Raw genomic sequence first — 14,113 nt, 5'->3', positions numbered from 1 at the left:
TAGAGGTAATACCCACAGGGAAAGTCTAGTCTGAATATCCTAAGCAAAAATGACTTAAAATTAGGCGTTCACTTCTGCAAGTTAGTCTTGAAAAAAATTTGAATTGTAATTTCGTTATTTTTAAGATTCCTCATTTCATCTTTTTTTTTCTTTCAAACCATAGATTAGGAGGTAGCAAGGCATATAGCACTGTATGTCTTATTTTATCATTAACAGATACAGGCTTTTCAGGTACCTCAGCAAACCCACACCGTTTGTGTACTATTATTTTGCAAGTATTTTCTCAATACAAGGGAAAACAGAAGCAGGATGACTGTTAAGGGGAAAAAAGCAATGGGAGATCACCCAGATAAAAGTCAACTTTGGAAGTTAAGTTCCCACTTACTACCCCAATGTGTTTAACCTACACTGCTGCCGAATGTTGAGAGAGGAAGAGGTTTGTGGACAGGGAACATTCTAAATGTGAATAGTTTGGCACTTCTTTTCCCTAGGATTTTATCATGCATTCTTCCAGATGTCTTGTGGTAAGAACAGGCTCCTTTGTTTGAGTTCTTCCTCAAACCCTGCCAAGATCTGTATTTGTCCTGTGTAGGAAGCATACAAAGCCTGCTTCTGAATTTGCACTTGCATCTGATCAAGAGACTTCTTTACGTTTGTTGTCTTTCCAAAACAAGAGAAAAGCAGATTTTCCATTCCAGCTTGCTGATACATACGCATGATATTGCAAAGTACCCAGAGTAGATAATGTCACATTATCCTTGATACCATCAGTTTCTCTAATCGTTACCATTAGAAGTAATTGTGATTGCTAGCAAAAAGGAGGGTATTCTGGTTTACTGCTGTCTTGAAGAGCTTACTGTACTTAGAAAGGGAGAGCATTTGCATACTGATCAAACTCCTAAAATCCCAGAGCCTCTTTATTTCAGACACCACCACACCCTCCACCTCTTGTCCTCTACCCTCTCTCCAGGAAGCAGAGTATCTACTGGACACTCTATATTGACCTCTCGAGTTCCTTGTCTCTGAAGTTTTGTTTTTGGATCTGGTTGCTTAGTGGTTGTTCCCCCTCCCTCTCGTAAGTTGCCACTTCCTCAGTAGCTGCCTGAGGTAACTGCCCCCGATGTATCATTTCTATGGGTGGCTGGACTTTGCTCTCTTTTCAGCATTTCATTACTATTTAGATGGCGACTGTTGGATGACACCTTACATGGGAGTGAGATAACAGACTTCAAAGAACAGCAAGCAAAACCATTTAAGGGCTATTAATAGTTTTGAGCCCTAAGTTAGTGTTCTGCGTTTATTCTTAATCTAACAATATATTATAATTTAGACAGATTTCTGTGATATCTAGACTGAGATTAGTGCCACACTACATTTTGATTTGCTAAGGATTCACTTTTTGGACTGTTACTACAAGTCAGTGGCCTCATAAATGTGTATGAAGTACAGTCCTAAAACTTCTTTTTTTCCAGTTGCTTAGTGCATTCTTCATTCTCTCCAAAGAATAAATACATTCATCAAGTCCCTCAAGTCTTTATGTATTTTTTTTGTGTGTACAGCCAGATGAATGGTTGAATTTTCATTTCAATGAGGTGAAGAGGGGAAGGGAAAAAAGGTTTAATGGTTGTATGTTATATTAGAGTTTGTGCTCTCTTCTTGTTTCCTGACTATCCACGGTGGCTTAGAGATACCAGACATTAAAGGATAAAAAAGGTAAATAGTTTTTAAAGTCCCAAGACCTTCGTTCGGAGTCGCAGATCCCATCTAGACCCGTCAGGAACTCACTGTTATTGGTTAAAGAAAGGGAAGGAAGAAAAAACGCAAACTCTTTATTCCATGCAGAAGATATGACTTGCTTTGTATGACTAAAAATACTGCACTCTGTGGTCAACATGGTATGAATTAAAAACTTGTTTACAGTGATGTTTTGGAACTCTTAAGCTATGTTGCTTCTCTGGCATGCTGTGATCTGGAGAGCTGGTATGATTTCTTTTACTCCTACCTAGATAGATGGAGTTTGCTGAGCTCTTTGCCCTTCATTGAAGTTGATCATATTTGGGGGTCATACTGGTTTTAGGTCAGTGCATGCATTTGAATATATGTGACAGCTACAGCTTGTAGAATTTTCTGCATGGATAGCGAGCTGTTCCTTTCCTGACATTTCAAACTAAAAGGCTGTACATGAAGGCAAATTACTTAGGGAAGATGTTCAAGTCACTTGGAAAGATCAGTTTACAGATTTTTGCAGCAATAAATAGTGCTTTTATTAGAAAAATGAGTCAAATTAGGGAGATCTTCTCTTACAGTAATCCACTGAATATGCATTCCTTTTGTATTCTGCTTTTACTTTGGGGTTTTGTGTTGGGTTTTAAAATTTTTTTTAATTTAACTTAGCATATTATGGTTCCTTTAATGAGAACAAAGGAAAATGGGTTGGTGCCAGCTCCAGCCAAGATGCCAGAAATTCCTTTGCTCAGAGATTTCCGGGCCAGTGATTGAACTCCCCACACTAAAACTAAAGACAAGTTAAAACAATTTGTAGAGAGGTATTGGTCTAGCGCATAATAAATAAGTGCAGTATAGCTTCCTTTGGAGGGGGGGGGGGGGCGGGGGAGGACTGGAATAAGACTAACTCTTTCAGTCCAAAAGTTGTCTTTGTGTTTTGTGAGACCTCCCATAAGTGTTTATAAGAAATCTGCTTTGTGTGAGCAGACTAAACCAAAGTGAGTAGAGCATAGTGAATTTCAGTAGAAACATGTCTAAAGGCTCCAAAGAAAAAAGGGGTCCTGTTGTGGTAAAGTGTTTATAGACATGAAAGATAAGTTTTTCATCAATTATTCCAGCCTGGTCAGATGAAAGTGTTTGCTGCTATTTCTTTTAAAATGTTTAAAGCTTCAAGGCTTAAACAGAGGGAAGGAAGGAAGGATTGAACCAGTGAGGTTATTCCTCCTTTTGAATTGCATAAGAACAGCTATTGTTGATGGAAGGTAAGTTGAATCAGTTGTCTACCTGGCATGCTAATTCACTTGCTGTAAATAACCATGAGAAAGCAACCACTTGCTATATGTAGGAGTGGAGTGATATCCTATACCGTTTCCCTGAACATCTACTTATTTGAAAGTGATTTTCACTGATGCAGATAGAATTGCATAAAGTGGATAAACTTTTCCTATTTCATTGGTATTTTGGCAGTTTACAGGATGTTAGAAATTGAAGAGGGAGAGCTGTTAGGATAGGATTATAGTCTCCAAAATCAAGCAGCTTCTGAGATTATAGTAAGGAGCAGATTAACCAAATTCTAATAATACTAGTTTGCACAAGTTCCCTTGCATGTTTTGTTACTGGAAAATACTCAGTTTCCACAGATATGGCTATAAAAACTCATTCAGCATTTAGAGGTGAATTTGATTGCATGGGAGACGTTTTGTGTCAATGTTTTCAGTTCCTAGAACAGTTAAGTCTCATGCAATTGCCTTCCATGTCTGTATCTTTCCTGAGTAAGTTTGGAGTCTCTTGTCCAGTTTTAGCTAATAATCACGTATGTTTTGAGATTAGTTGCTGCACAAGCTATTTTTGCCCGGGTGCTGAAAGAGATGAAAGAAATTATGGGAAGTGATTGACAATAGGACTTAATATACTGTTGGAGCGTTGGCATCAAGGGAGAACGGGCTGCCCCAGAAGCTGGGACTAGTGCAGTAGAGGTTCACTGATGTGTGGCGGAGATTCATAGGCAATAAGCTTTCAGTTCTCTTGTTCATGGACAGCTCTGTTAAAAGGCGGCTAGAAAGCTTTATCTTCAGTTTTGAAAGGGCATTTGAGGAGATGGAAGAAGTAGAGGCATGGTGATGGGTTATTTATAGGCTGAACAGCTAGGGAATGCATTGTGGTAGACTGAGGAAAAATTAGGTGGAAAACTGAGTGTTTGCAAAGTTGGTGAATGAAGTTTTCCTTCTGACTTGTTGTCTTTCTGTGAGCACTTCATTCATGTATAGGATATAAACTTTGGCTTGGGCTTGAAGTCGTGTAGTTCTTAAGCTTCATATGCTGTGAAATTTTCAGGCCTTGTATTCTTTCTTTTGTCCCTGGCAAGATATGAATGAGATCTGAGCTTTAGAATGGCTCCAAAGCACTATTGCAATGTAAGTTTTGCATAATAATAATAATAATAGTATGTCCCATTCCTAAAATGTGTTGATAGGTGCCTTTGTGTTAGATATGCAAAAGCTGTTGTAACCTTTACAGAAACAGAGCAACCTTTTCCTTTGCTGAACCCTTTTTGTCATGGTATTTTTCTGTGAAGAAAGAAGTTACATTATACTTTTGGTTACTATAGTTAAAACCCCTGCCATTTCTGTTTTCACAATTCTGTAGCATAAAATGTTTTGCCACTTATGAAGTGTGAAAGGAGGGTTAACCCTGAAAGAAAACTCTAGTTTTCCTTAGGAATGGGTATTTTGTCCTTGAAGAATTCTTGAACACTTTGAAGTTTTGCACTCCTGCAAAAGGAGAGGTTGTCTCTCTTGCGCATAGGTTTACATGCAATTGCTGTGAAGACTTTAAAAAAAGTAGTATGTTGATAGAGCCAGATTTAGCTATTGTCTTCACTTTTCAGAAGTGTCAGGCATTGAACATCTCTGTCTGTTCAGAGAAAATAATTTAAAAGTGATCTGAACTATCCCTTATCCAGAACTGAGAAGCCTTTGTCAAGTTCTGGTGGTTAACAAGTCCAGGAAGTAAGATGCTTTGAACTCCTGGTTTTAATCTTAATGTTTTTAATTGTTCTCTTGAAATAAATCATATGGCAGTTGTTAGAGCACACAAGGAATAGTTAAGACTCAATTCTGTTCCTTAATTTGCTGTGTTCTTAGCTTGATTTTTATTATTAGAATTGGTGCAGCTATGTAACCTAGTACTCACATACCTGTCCATACCTTAGGAGTTATGCTTTTAACTTTAACTCAGGAAAGACAAAGGGACCTTTCTGATCCCTGTTAACGTGAAGAGGCATGCTTGCCAGGATTGTAATCCAGGTTGGTTGGTTCACTGGTGACTGGTTGGGGAGGAATCGGCCTCCAGTTGCCTTGTAGCTTTGTAGCTGTTACCGCACCCCCTTCTGGGGCTAGGGGAAGGAGGTCCAGGGAAATCTAATTGATGAGCTGCAGTAGGAGAGAGGGTGTGTAGGCTTCAGTTCGCTTTGGCAAAAAAACCTGCCTTTTGCCTCTTCAGGAAGCAAATTCTTCACCAGCAGGTAAAAGGACAGTTGGTGAGAAGGCATTCATGCAATGAGAAACTTGTTAACATTTGAGGTTTCTGCTGAGGAATTGTGTCAGGAGGAGCCGAATTGACTTTTTCACTTTCATAGTATCAGCTATGAAGAACTTTCTAGGGGGGAAAAAAAGTGTTATATTTATTGCCATATGTGTATGAGCAATGTAGAAAGCCCGGTGGCTGGAGTGCAGTATTGTAGGGTGGTGAGGGTGCAGTCTTCAAAACAGCTGAGATACGGCATCAAACTGTAGGACTTAGAGCCCAACCAAAATGCCAGATCATGGGACAGGAAGTTTTGCATATGGACTGGATGAACTCAGGTCATTTAAAAATTGAATAAAGATCTACAGATGAGACACATCAGGTCTCTTTTTTGAGGTGACAACTGGAGGATACAGTTGATACCTCAGTTTGTCTAGTGGACATTGGAGCGTGCCCATGTACATAATTTTGAAGCCTGTTTGATTCTTATCAAAAGGCCATCAGAAAGAATGAGCTGTTACTAGAACCACAATGCAGCTTAATGTGAATTTAAAAAACCACTCCTCTACTGTCTCAGTTGAGATACAAGCTCAGAGAATCTATGACTGTAAGCATCTCCGTGTGTGTGTGTGCGCATGTGTATGTCTTATACTGGATACTGTCCTCAGAGGAGCACTGTGAAGCTTCATTAAAGTTTTTAAAGTGCTTTATGATCCTCAGATGGAAGGTGCTTAGAAATGAAGTGTTTGTAATCAGATAAGTTAGTAGCACATAACAAGGATATAACCTATTAACACTAGCTATTAACAGTGCTGTTAGCATCAGAAAGCTTAATGGTTAGGTTTTAAAGTGCAATTGCCCTCTGAAAAGGGATGTGCAGATTTTACATTTGCTGTGTATTATTATGCTCTACTCCATTGCCTTCTGGACTACTGCGCTGCTCTTTCTTCAACAACTTTGGTTGGGGAAATGCTGCATACAAACAAACAAGAAAGGGCAAAAAATGCATCAACAAGCACACACAAACCAAACAGAAAACAAAACAACCAAACTTTTTTTGAGCCATCTTAACAAATACACCAACAGAGATGGAGAATGCGGTGTGTTTCAGTTGTTAACTTAGTCGAAAAAATCGATTAAAACATTTATTTCATTATGTTGAAGTAAGGATTTTGAAGTTGCTTCCAAATAACATTTTAAAAGAGACAAAACGTGGGTAATTTCCACCTCATCAAGTGAAGTCCGTGGTTCTTCATGGAAGACAAACTGGCCCATATATTTGTAACAGCACGCTAAATAACTCAATATGTTTTATCCCTGGTGCAGTTATTTAAGAGTTCCCCATACTGGCCTCTCCAAATAGTTTTGGTTCACTGATTATTTGCTTGTCCCAAAAAAAGTTTTCTGATTTATAAAGCATTTTCAATCAAACATTGACAAGGTGAAATTTTATGCCCTTGATGGTGATTTACTCGTGATACAGAGCAACTCAAGTGAGTGTTTGTTGCTTAAAGACATCACAGTATTATTCTTGAAGTAAAAGCTTCCAGGACTTCAGAATGGAGAGCTGGCAAGCCCTGCTGAAGTTAAGAAGATTTATAAGTCTAAGTAAAACAATTTGGCTTTTGAGAGGGAGTAAATTTATCTGTAGCTTAGTGCACACTGTCATACTCAATGTGAACGTGTATAGAACATGCAGCTGCAATACATAATGCCATTCTTCATAAGGGGGATAGCTGTTTTGTAAATATGCATATATATTTGCTTTTTTGAAACTTTGTGTAAATCCGATGCCTAGCAGTTGGTTTGGATTTTGTCTTTACATATTCAGAGCAAATGTAGTCTTCTCTTTGGGTTTTGCCACAAATAATATGTTCCCTGAGATTCCACTACATTTCTTCAATTGCCGTGGATTAGCCCTGCCACAAAGCACCGCAAGATGTTACATCCAGCAGGCGGATTCTCTGTTCTGGTTTACAGAGAGCAACCTGAATACCTGGCATCTGACTACTTTTATTTCATTAAGTACCTGTAAATGCAGCATGCATTAGCCATTTCCAGAGTTTTATGAGCCTGCAGACATAGATATAGGGCTGGTTACCCTGCAGGCTGTTGAAGAAATCCCCTTGCTAGTGGAATCTCCATTTGAGAGTTCCTGTACCGTAAAGGCAGTAGGAGCAAAGCGTGTCAAAGCCTGACACATATTTGCCATCTATAGCCTCCTGATAATTTTTTGAAACAAGGATTTAGTGTATATTATCATACTGCATAATAATTTTTGTTCTCATTCATAAGGTGTGCAGCCTCTGCCCTGCCAAATTCATTCCTATGGAGCGCCCTCACATGACTTTTCAAATTAGTTTCATTCTGTGATGGCTTTTTACTGCTAGTGTGGTCTTTTTTACTTTCTACACAGCTATAGTGCAAAACTGTACAGAATTAAAAACTTGTGTATTTTAAGAGCTCAATTCAAGGGTGCGCCTGTGAGTTTCCCAGGTTGCTGTCAGTTATCCCACCAGACGTGGTTTCGTTACGCAGTCGGTTCAAGTGTTTGTTACCTGTGTTGGGCTGACTCAGGAGCAAGTCCCACCGCAGAATCGTACTCACGTTACCGTATACTGTTTCTGAACTTTATCCTTTATCTTGAATGTGCAGAAATAGTAATGTCTGGAAACATCCTGGAAATTTTTTGTTTCAACGTGCTGGGATTCTCTTCTTTCAGCTGTCGGAGCATTTATCTATGGAAATTGTGGGAAGAGGCTGTCGAGTGTCTGCCTGATGACTGAGTTGCAGACTGAGACTTAAAACAGCCAAGGCAGTAGGAGAGACCAGGTTTGCTCTGCTGTCCTGCAGGTGTTCACGCCTCTGAACCTGGATCTCACGTTGTCGAGGGTTTAGATTGCGGGGTGACAATAAAACCCTGGCAGATGTATTAACCTCTTCTTCCCCCTTACGTTCCCCTTTTGCCCTTCCCTCTCCCCCCTTCCCGCTGAGGACAGGCGATAGGGAGGAAAAGGACAGAGAGAGAAGAGTTGGAAAAATTAAAAATGTTTTACTAATGCTACTAATGAGAATAGAGAAAATATACAAAACCAGTCTTGAAAGTCTCAACAGCTGCAGAGCCGGCACCCAAAGTCCTGGATTGGACTCTGCAGCCAACCAGAGCTGGATGCAGTCTCTCACTAGGCCTCAGTTCGCAGGGACAACCAGCAAGGTCCTCTCCTGATGTCGGCCATAAGCAAAAGGGAAAAGTCTGACGAGATCCTCGTGATCTCCCACTTTTATATGAAGTATTCATGTGAATGGAATGTTATGCACAGTTGGTCAGCTTCTTGGTCGCTTGTTTCTCGTTGTCCCTCCCGGGAGATGTCCATCCATGCTTATCAATAACTTTGCATTCCATTGCTATGTTTACTAAAACATGTATCTGGTTCTCCAGGAAAATGCAGCTAATATGAAGGCTTTAGCTGACAAGCAAATTCACTAAAAGAGGAACTTGTTTTTTAACAAAACCAGGACACAGGTTTAAATGTGTGTGTGTCATGTAGAGTCTGGTCACAGTCTGGATTCATTCTGGACTGAAGGTGAACCTTTTCTTGTCCTTGGATCAGAATGGGGTACTTCTTAAAATGTGGTTTCTCCTCGGGCTGAGTGCTAGAGTAAAGTGTTCCACAGTGCACCATGGAAGAGAGTGTGTGGCAAGTGGGACTTAAACATTCATCATTCACTGTTAATGGGTTCTGCAACCTTACTGTAGAATTAGAATAATTGGCTTCTCTCTTTTTAGCTAGTTTTAAAGAGAAAAGCTCCAGCTGAGTTGCTCTCCACACTCTCACGCCTCGCCTGTTTTACCCTTTCTGTGTATTATTGCCTTTGCATGAGGAACGGAGAAGAACCAAGCGAGTGGAGAGCGCCTTAGAACGGTGTTGCTTGGCGGGGAGTTGTCCCTCCGGTGCAGGGAGGGCGCTGTCCCTTTAAGGCGGGAAGTAGGCCGGCCCAGTCTGGTGATTGACAGCCCGCCTGGAGTCACATGACCTGCCTCTATTTGAAGGTCACAAAAAGCTGCTTCCTTTAGAGAGAGCAAGAGGGAGAGAGCGAGCGAGAGGGAGAGTGAGTGAGAGAGGGAGTTCAAGCCAAAATGGCCGACAGAGTCTCTGCTGGTTTCTGAACATTTGAAATAAAAAGAGAAAAAAAAAAAAGCAAAACACAAAGCAAACACAAAATCATTTTTGGATCTTTTTTCATTTCCATTTCTACCTTGTATGCCTCAACTCGCTGGATTTAAGCACTGCTGCACTTTATGAGGTTAGTGGTACATTTATATTATCATTATTATTATTGTTTTTACCTATCAGTAGATTTTTAGGAGCCTGAGCTGGCTGTTTTCATCCGTGGTTTTGCAGAGGTGTTTTTCCTGGCACAAATACGTGCTTCAGATGTCTGGTTTTACGTGTAAAGTACTTTTAGTGGATTTTTAGGGCTTTTTGTAAGGAGGTCTCCGTAAAAGTGTACTGAAGATTTTAAAGAGATAAGTAATTTAGGCAAATTACACAAGATCGTTTGTATTTTCCAAGCTGGCGAAGTACAAGATAGTACTGAAAATCTTGTTTTATTTAAATAGGGCCTTCTTAAACAGTGATTTCTTCCCCACAGCTCTTAAATCTGCTGCAAAAATTTGCATATATAAAATCGGGTTTGCATTCTTTCTGCTGCTGGGTCCGACCAGGGACAGATGGGGAAGTGTTCTCACCGGGCCACCTTTCCCAGAGAGAAAAAGAAGGGAGGGGGGAGAGGGGAAAAAAAAAACACGCACCCAAACATTTGCAGTGCCAGGTTCGGGGGCGAGAGGATTCCTGCGCTGGCAGCGCCGAGCCGAGCGCAGCCGGCACCGCGGGGCTCCTGCGCGGGCTCGGCCGCCGCTCCCTCCCCCTTCCCGGAGCCTCCGCTCCGGCCGCGTTTGGGACCAAATGGTGCTGCCCCATGAAGATGGCATCGGGACTTAAAACGAGCTCGGCGCGCTGGGCAGTGCCGGCTTTAAAATGGTCTTTGCCGGGTCCGGTTGCCTAGAAGTGAGGGGAGCTTTCTGTGCTTAACGGGTCTGGCGACTGATAAAATGTGGGGCAGATATTTAGGAATGCACGCTTGCAAATGCAAGATACTGGGTGCTGCTGTTGTTTTGTAGACTTCTGCTCTGCGTTCTTCAGAAAACAAGTATTCAGCTGCATGTTAATAAATGTAGGTAAAAAGCTGTGTTTTCTCAGTTTTTTTCCCCGTCTTCCATGTCACTAAAAATTTAAATCCAAGTTATTTTTGCACCTTCCTCCAGAACCAAGCAGAAAATTAAAGGGAAATAGCTGAAGCTTGCTTTCTGAGAACAGGCCCCTCCTCCTGCATTGTAAGAGTGTGATGTAATGCTCTTTTCTCCGAGGTTAAATGAAAAAAAAAATTCTCTGTGGTGGTATACATTATTCTTCACCCCTTCCTCATAGGCCTTGTACTGTGATATTTTTTGTACCTGGATGTTTAAGCAGCAGAAAATTATATAAATGATAATGTGAATGTGCTTTCACATTGCAGTGTGTGTCTGCATTGACTATGGTTAGCAGGTCAACTTTGTAAACCAACAAAATGGCTCATATTTTATATTTCTTTGTGACCTTACATCCATACAGTTAAATACAAATGAAGGAGATAGATTTGTATATGTTTCCTGAAAATATAGCTGGGTGTCCTCATTATAGTCATGTAGTAGCATATATCGGTGTTTTTTTCTTCCACTGGCTAGCAAATATTTGAAATAATTCTGCAGTATATTAAGTTTCTCTTGCAAATTAAAGTGGCTTTTTGTTTTTTACTTTAAATTAGAGCAAACCAAGAAAAAATACTACCACTCAAATTTGATACAGCATATTGTGTTGATAATTCTGATCTTAAAAAGTTCAGTAGTAAAGGGTAACCCAGTTCATGTATGAAGTAATATGTTCTCCCTGTTTAGTGTTAGTGAACTTGTTAGATTCCACCTTTGTGTTACTGACATGTATCTGTGTGAGGGAATATTATAAAAACTTTACTTGTCTTTGGTCTAATGCATCCTGATTGGTTTTGTTACTCAAAGCTTTCTTGAGTTTAGGGAAGATCCTGATGAAGCCAGAATATGTTGAACATACCTGTTGTTTGATAAACTTTATTAGATATTAGAGCTGTTTTCAAAAGCAGTATGAAGCAGTAGTAGTCTTAGATATGGTACTTAATGGACCGAAACATCAGTTCAGTAGTTTGTGGTAATTACTGTAGCGTAGGATGGCTGAACCAAGGAAGTAACAAAAATCTAAATTTTGTCCTGAGTTGGCAATGTTGTAGGACATAGCCTTCCCAGAATCTACACTTCAGAAAAGTACTCGCCTCTCCTGTGTATTTTTTGCTTTTGTGTATTACTATGCTACACACTTCCAAATTGTGCGTTAGTATAACTCAATTGTTAGGAAGATGGTAGACAGGATATCTTCTAATAACTGCAACTGCTCATAGCAGGGATCAGATAAAAAGCATCTATTGAGAATAAAAAAATTATTCCAGTATGGAGTCTGTTAAACATTTGAGTAGCTCTGTGAGACAGTACACTGTGAATAGGAAGGACCAATTAAATAATTCCTCATATAAATATGTTTTTTTGTCTATCAAATCTTTGCCCAGGGTGTGGTGAGGGCTCTGGAACCTGTGAAACTGTAGGATTTTAAAAGTGTGAGTCTGGGCAATTCTCAATCCTGTTTGTGTTCAGTATGTTCCTGCAGTACAAAGGGAAAAAAAAATACTTATTTAAAATAATTTTGAGAGACCTGACTCAAATTGCAATTTCCAGATCAATTTGAAGCTTGCAGAGCTGTTGGGACAGGAGAGCCTTTTTTGCTTCGTTCAGTTTACACTGATGACACTGGATTCACAAACTTTATATCATTTTTCTATTTGTATGTCAATTGTTATTGATATGTACAGGAATCTGTCCCTTTCTAAAGCAGACTATTTAGTCGGTTGAAAACTACAGTGAAGTCTGTAGTCTACAGAGCCCCTGGAGTTTTTTGCACAACGTCCAAGAGATTCTTGAGAAATAATGGATGAGAAAAGCCTTTTTACCATTGAGTTTCAATATACAGGAGTCTGGAGTTCTAATGGGAAAAAAATTCACAGAAAACAAGAGTGTGAAGGATCAGTATGCTTGCTTTCAGCAGGTTTTTTTAGCCTCTCTCTCCTGCTGGGAAGGAAAAAAAACTTCATAAGATCATACAGTTTGTGCCAGCTACTTTCAGCTAAACTTAACCTTTTGAGACTTTTGTCTCTTATTAATAGATGGCTAAGTAGAGGAGAAAGCATCCAAATCTATAAATGAAGAAAAATCTATAGAATTAGCATATTGCTGAAAGATAATTTTTATCCGTACCTTTCCTAGTACCCCTCCGAAATCTTGTTTTGGCTTTCACCTTGAGGCACAATTCTTTAGTTCTGGTCATTATGGATCTACTTTCCTTTTGGTGACCAGGGTAGAAAATGAGAAGTTTAATTTACAGTTTATTTTGAACAGTATTTGTTGGAATCTGCACAATTGGTATTCTCTTCAGCTAGCAGGTTTTTTTATAACTGAAAAGTCTGAGGGATTTTTTTGCTTTAATTGATTAAGTATAAACCTACCTCCTTCCTAAGAGCTGTTGCAGCATGTTAAGTGTTGGTTTTCTATTTAAACAGCTGAAGATTCGAGGCAGGAAAATAAGATACACAGGATGTTTAGCTCTAAAAAGCTGCACTTCACGTCCTGTCAAGGAGATGAGATGGGGGTATCTGGGTTCTAGCTTTGTAACCTTCCTGAAAGTCTTGTGAAGGGTGATCTGTAATGTTAGGGCAAAAGATGTCTTTTCATTTAGAAGATCCTGCTGAAGAAGCTGGTTAGATTTTAAGTGGCTAAACTTTAAATATTTAGCTACAATTATTGCTGGATAATTAATTTTATAGACATGTAAAATTCAGTTTAGGTCAATACGAAGATTTATTGCTTCCCAAAGCAAGACCATTTCAGTATTTATTTCAAGAAACAGCAGCTTTAGTTGATAATATAGCACTGGCATTTAGATGGGATGATTACGTGTGCCGTATTTCAAATATGGTCAAACGAGATATCTAAAGTTGGGTGTCAAGATAACACTTTTTGGCCACTTCAGCATTGAGGGCAAATGTGAAGGCATCGTGGAGATAAAAAATACTATATACTGAAAATATTTCTATTTTGTTTTAGTGATGGTGTTGTAATTGTTTGGAAGGGCCCAAGAGAAATGGTGACTTTCTGCATTTGTGAATTCCAGCTCCAGAGCTGTTACATCCAGTGCATTTCACTGCTTAAATTCTTTTTCTTCTTGTACATAGGCTTGCAACCCAAGAAGACAAGTTTCTTTTTTCTTTTCTGTAGAGGCAGACTGTGTATTTTGGGAGCAACATGAATATATGCAAACTCCAATTTTTTTTTTTTTTTTTTAAATAGAGTGCCATGAAGACACTTCTGAAAGGAGTTTCCAAGACTTTATGGGTGTTGTAATTTTAAAGGTTGTTTTGCTGTCTGTGTACAGCATGCTGGCATAATTATTCAGGGCTGAAATGCTCTGTTGCTACTAGAATTAAATATTCATAATCATGTCTGAAAAGTCGTATCTTAAGGGCTGGTTGATGTGATGTTTGGATATTATAGGATGGGCAAATCGAAAGACAAACCTTGATCCTCTTTCAAAATATTGTAGTTCCAGCACTACTTTTAATTAGTCTGTCTAGTCACGTGGGAAAACATGAGTTTTTTCTATTGCTTAAAAGAAGGTACATTAATAAA

The 14,113-nt window shown here is 39.4% G+C and overlaps 1 protein-coding gene across 11 annotated transcripts in view; it reads left to right on the top strand.

Annotated features, from left to right (window-relative positions):
* The window catches only part of TNRC6B (trinucleotide repeat containing adaptor 6B), a 145,712-nt gene that overhangs the window by 47,535 nt on the left and 84,064 nt on the right, over nt 1-14,113 (top strand). The window contains exon 1 of one of the 11 annotated variants that reach the window (XM_071801632.1): nt 9,333-9,555. The exons of the other annotated variants lie outside the window; for them this stretch is intronic. Within the exon in view, the coding sequence (XP_071657733.1) occupies nt 9,551-9,555 (5 nt within the window). The 5' untranslated portion in view covers nt 9,333-9,550. Of the gene's footprint in view, nt 1-9,332; nt 9,556-14,113 lie in introns of those variants that run through there. 11 annotated transcript variants of the gene reach the window in all.

Source organism: Patagioenas fasciata, chromosome 1 (genome assembly GCF_037038585.1).
Source record: "Patagioenas fasciata isolate bPatFas1 chromosome 1, bPatFas1.hap1, whole genome shotgun sequence".
Classification (NCBI taxonomy): domain Eukaryota; kingdom Metazoa; phylum Chordata; class Aves; order Columbiformes; family Columbidae; genus Patagioenas; species Patagioenas fasciata.
Note: the sequence above shows the minus strand (reverse complement) of the source record. Positions and strands in the feature narration are given on the sequence as shown.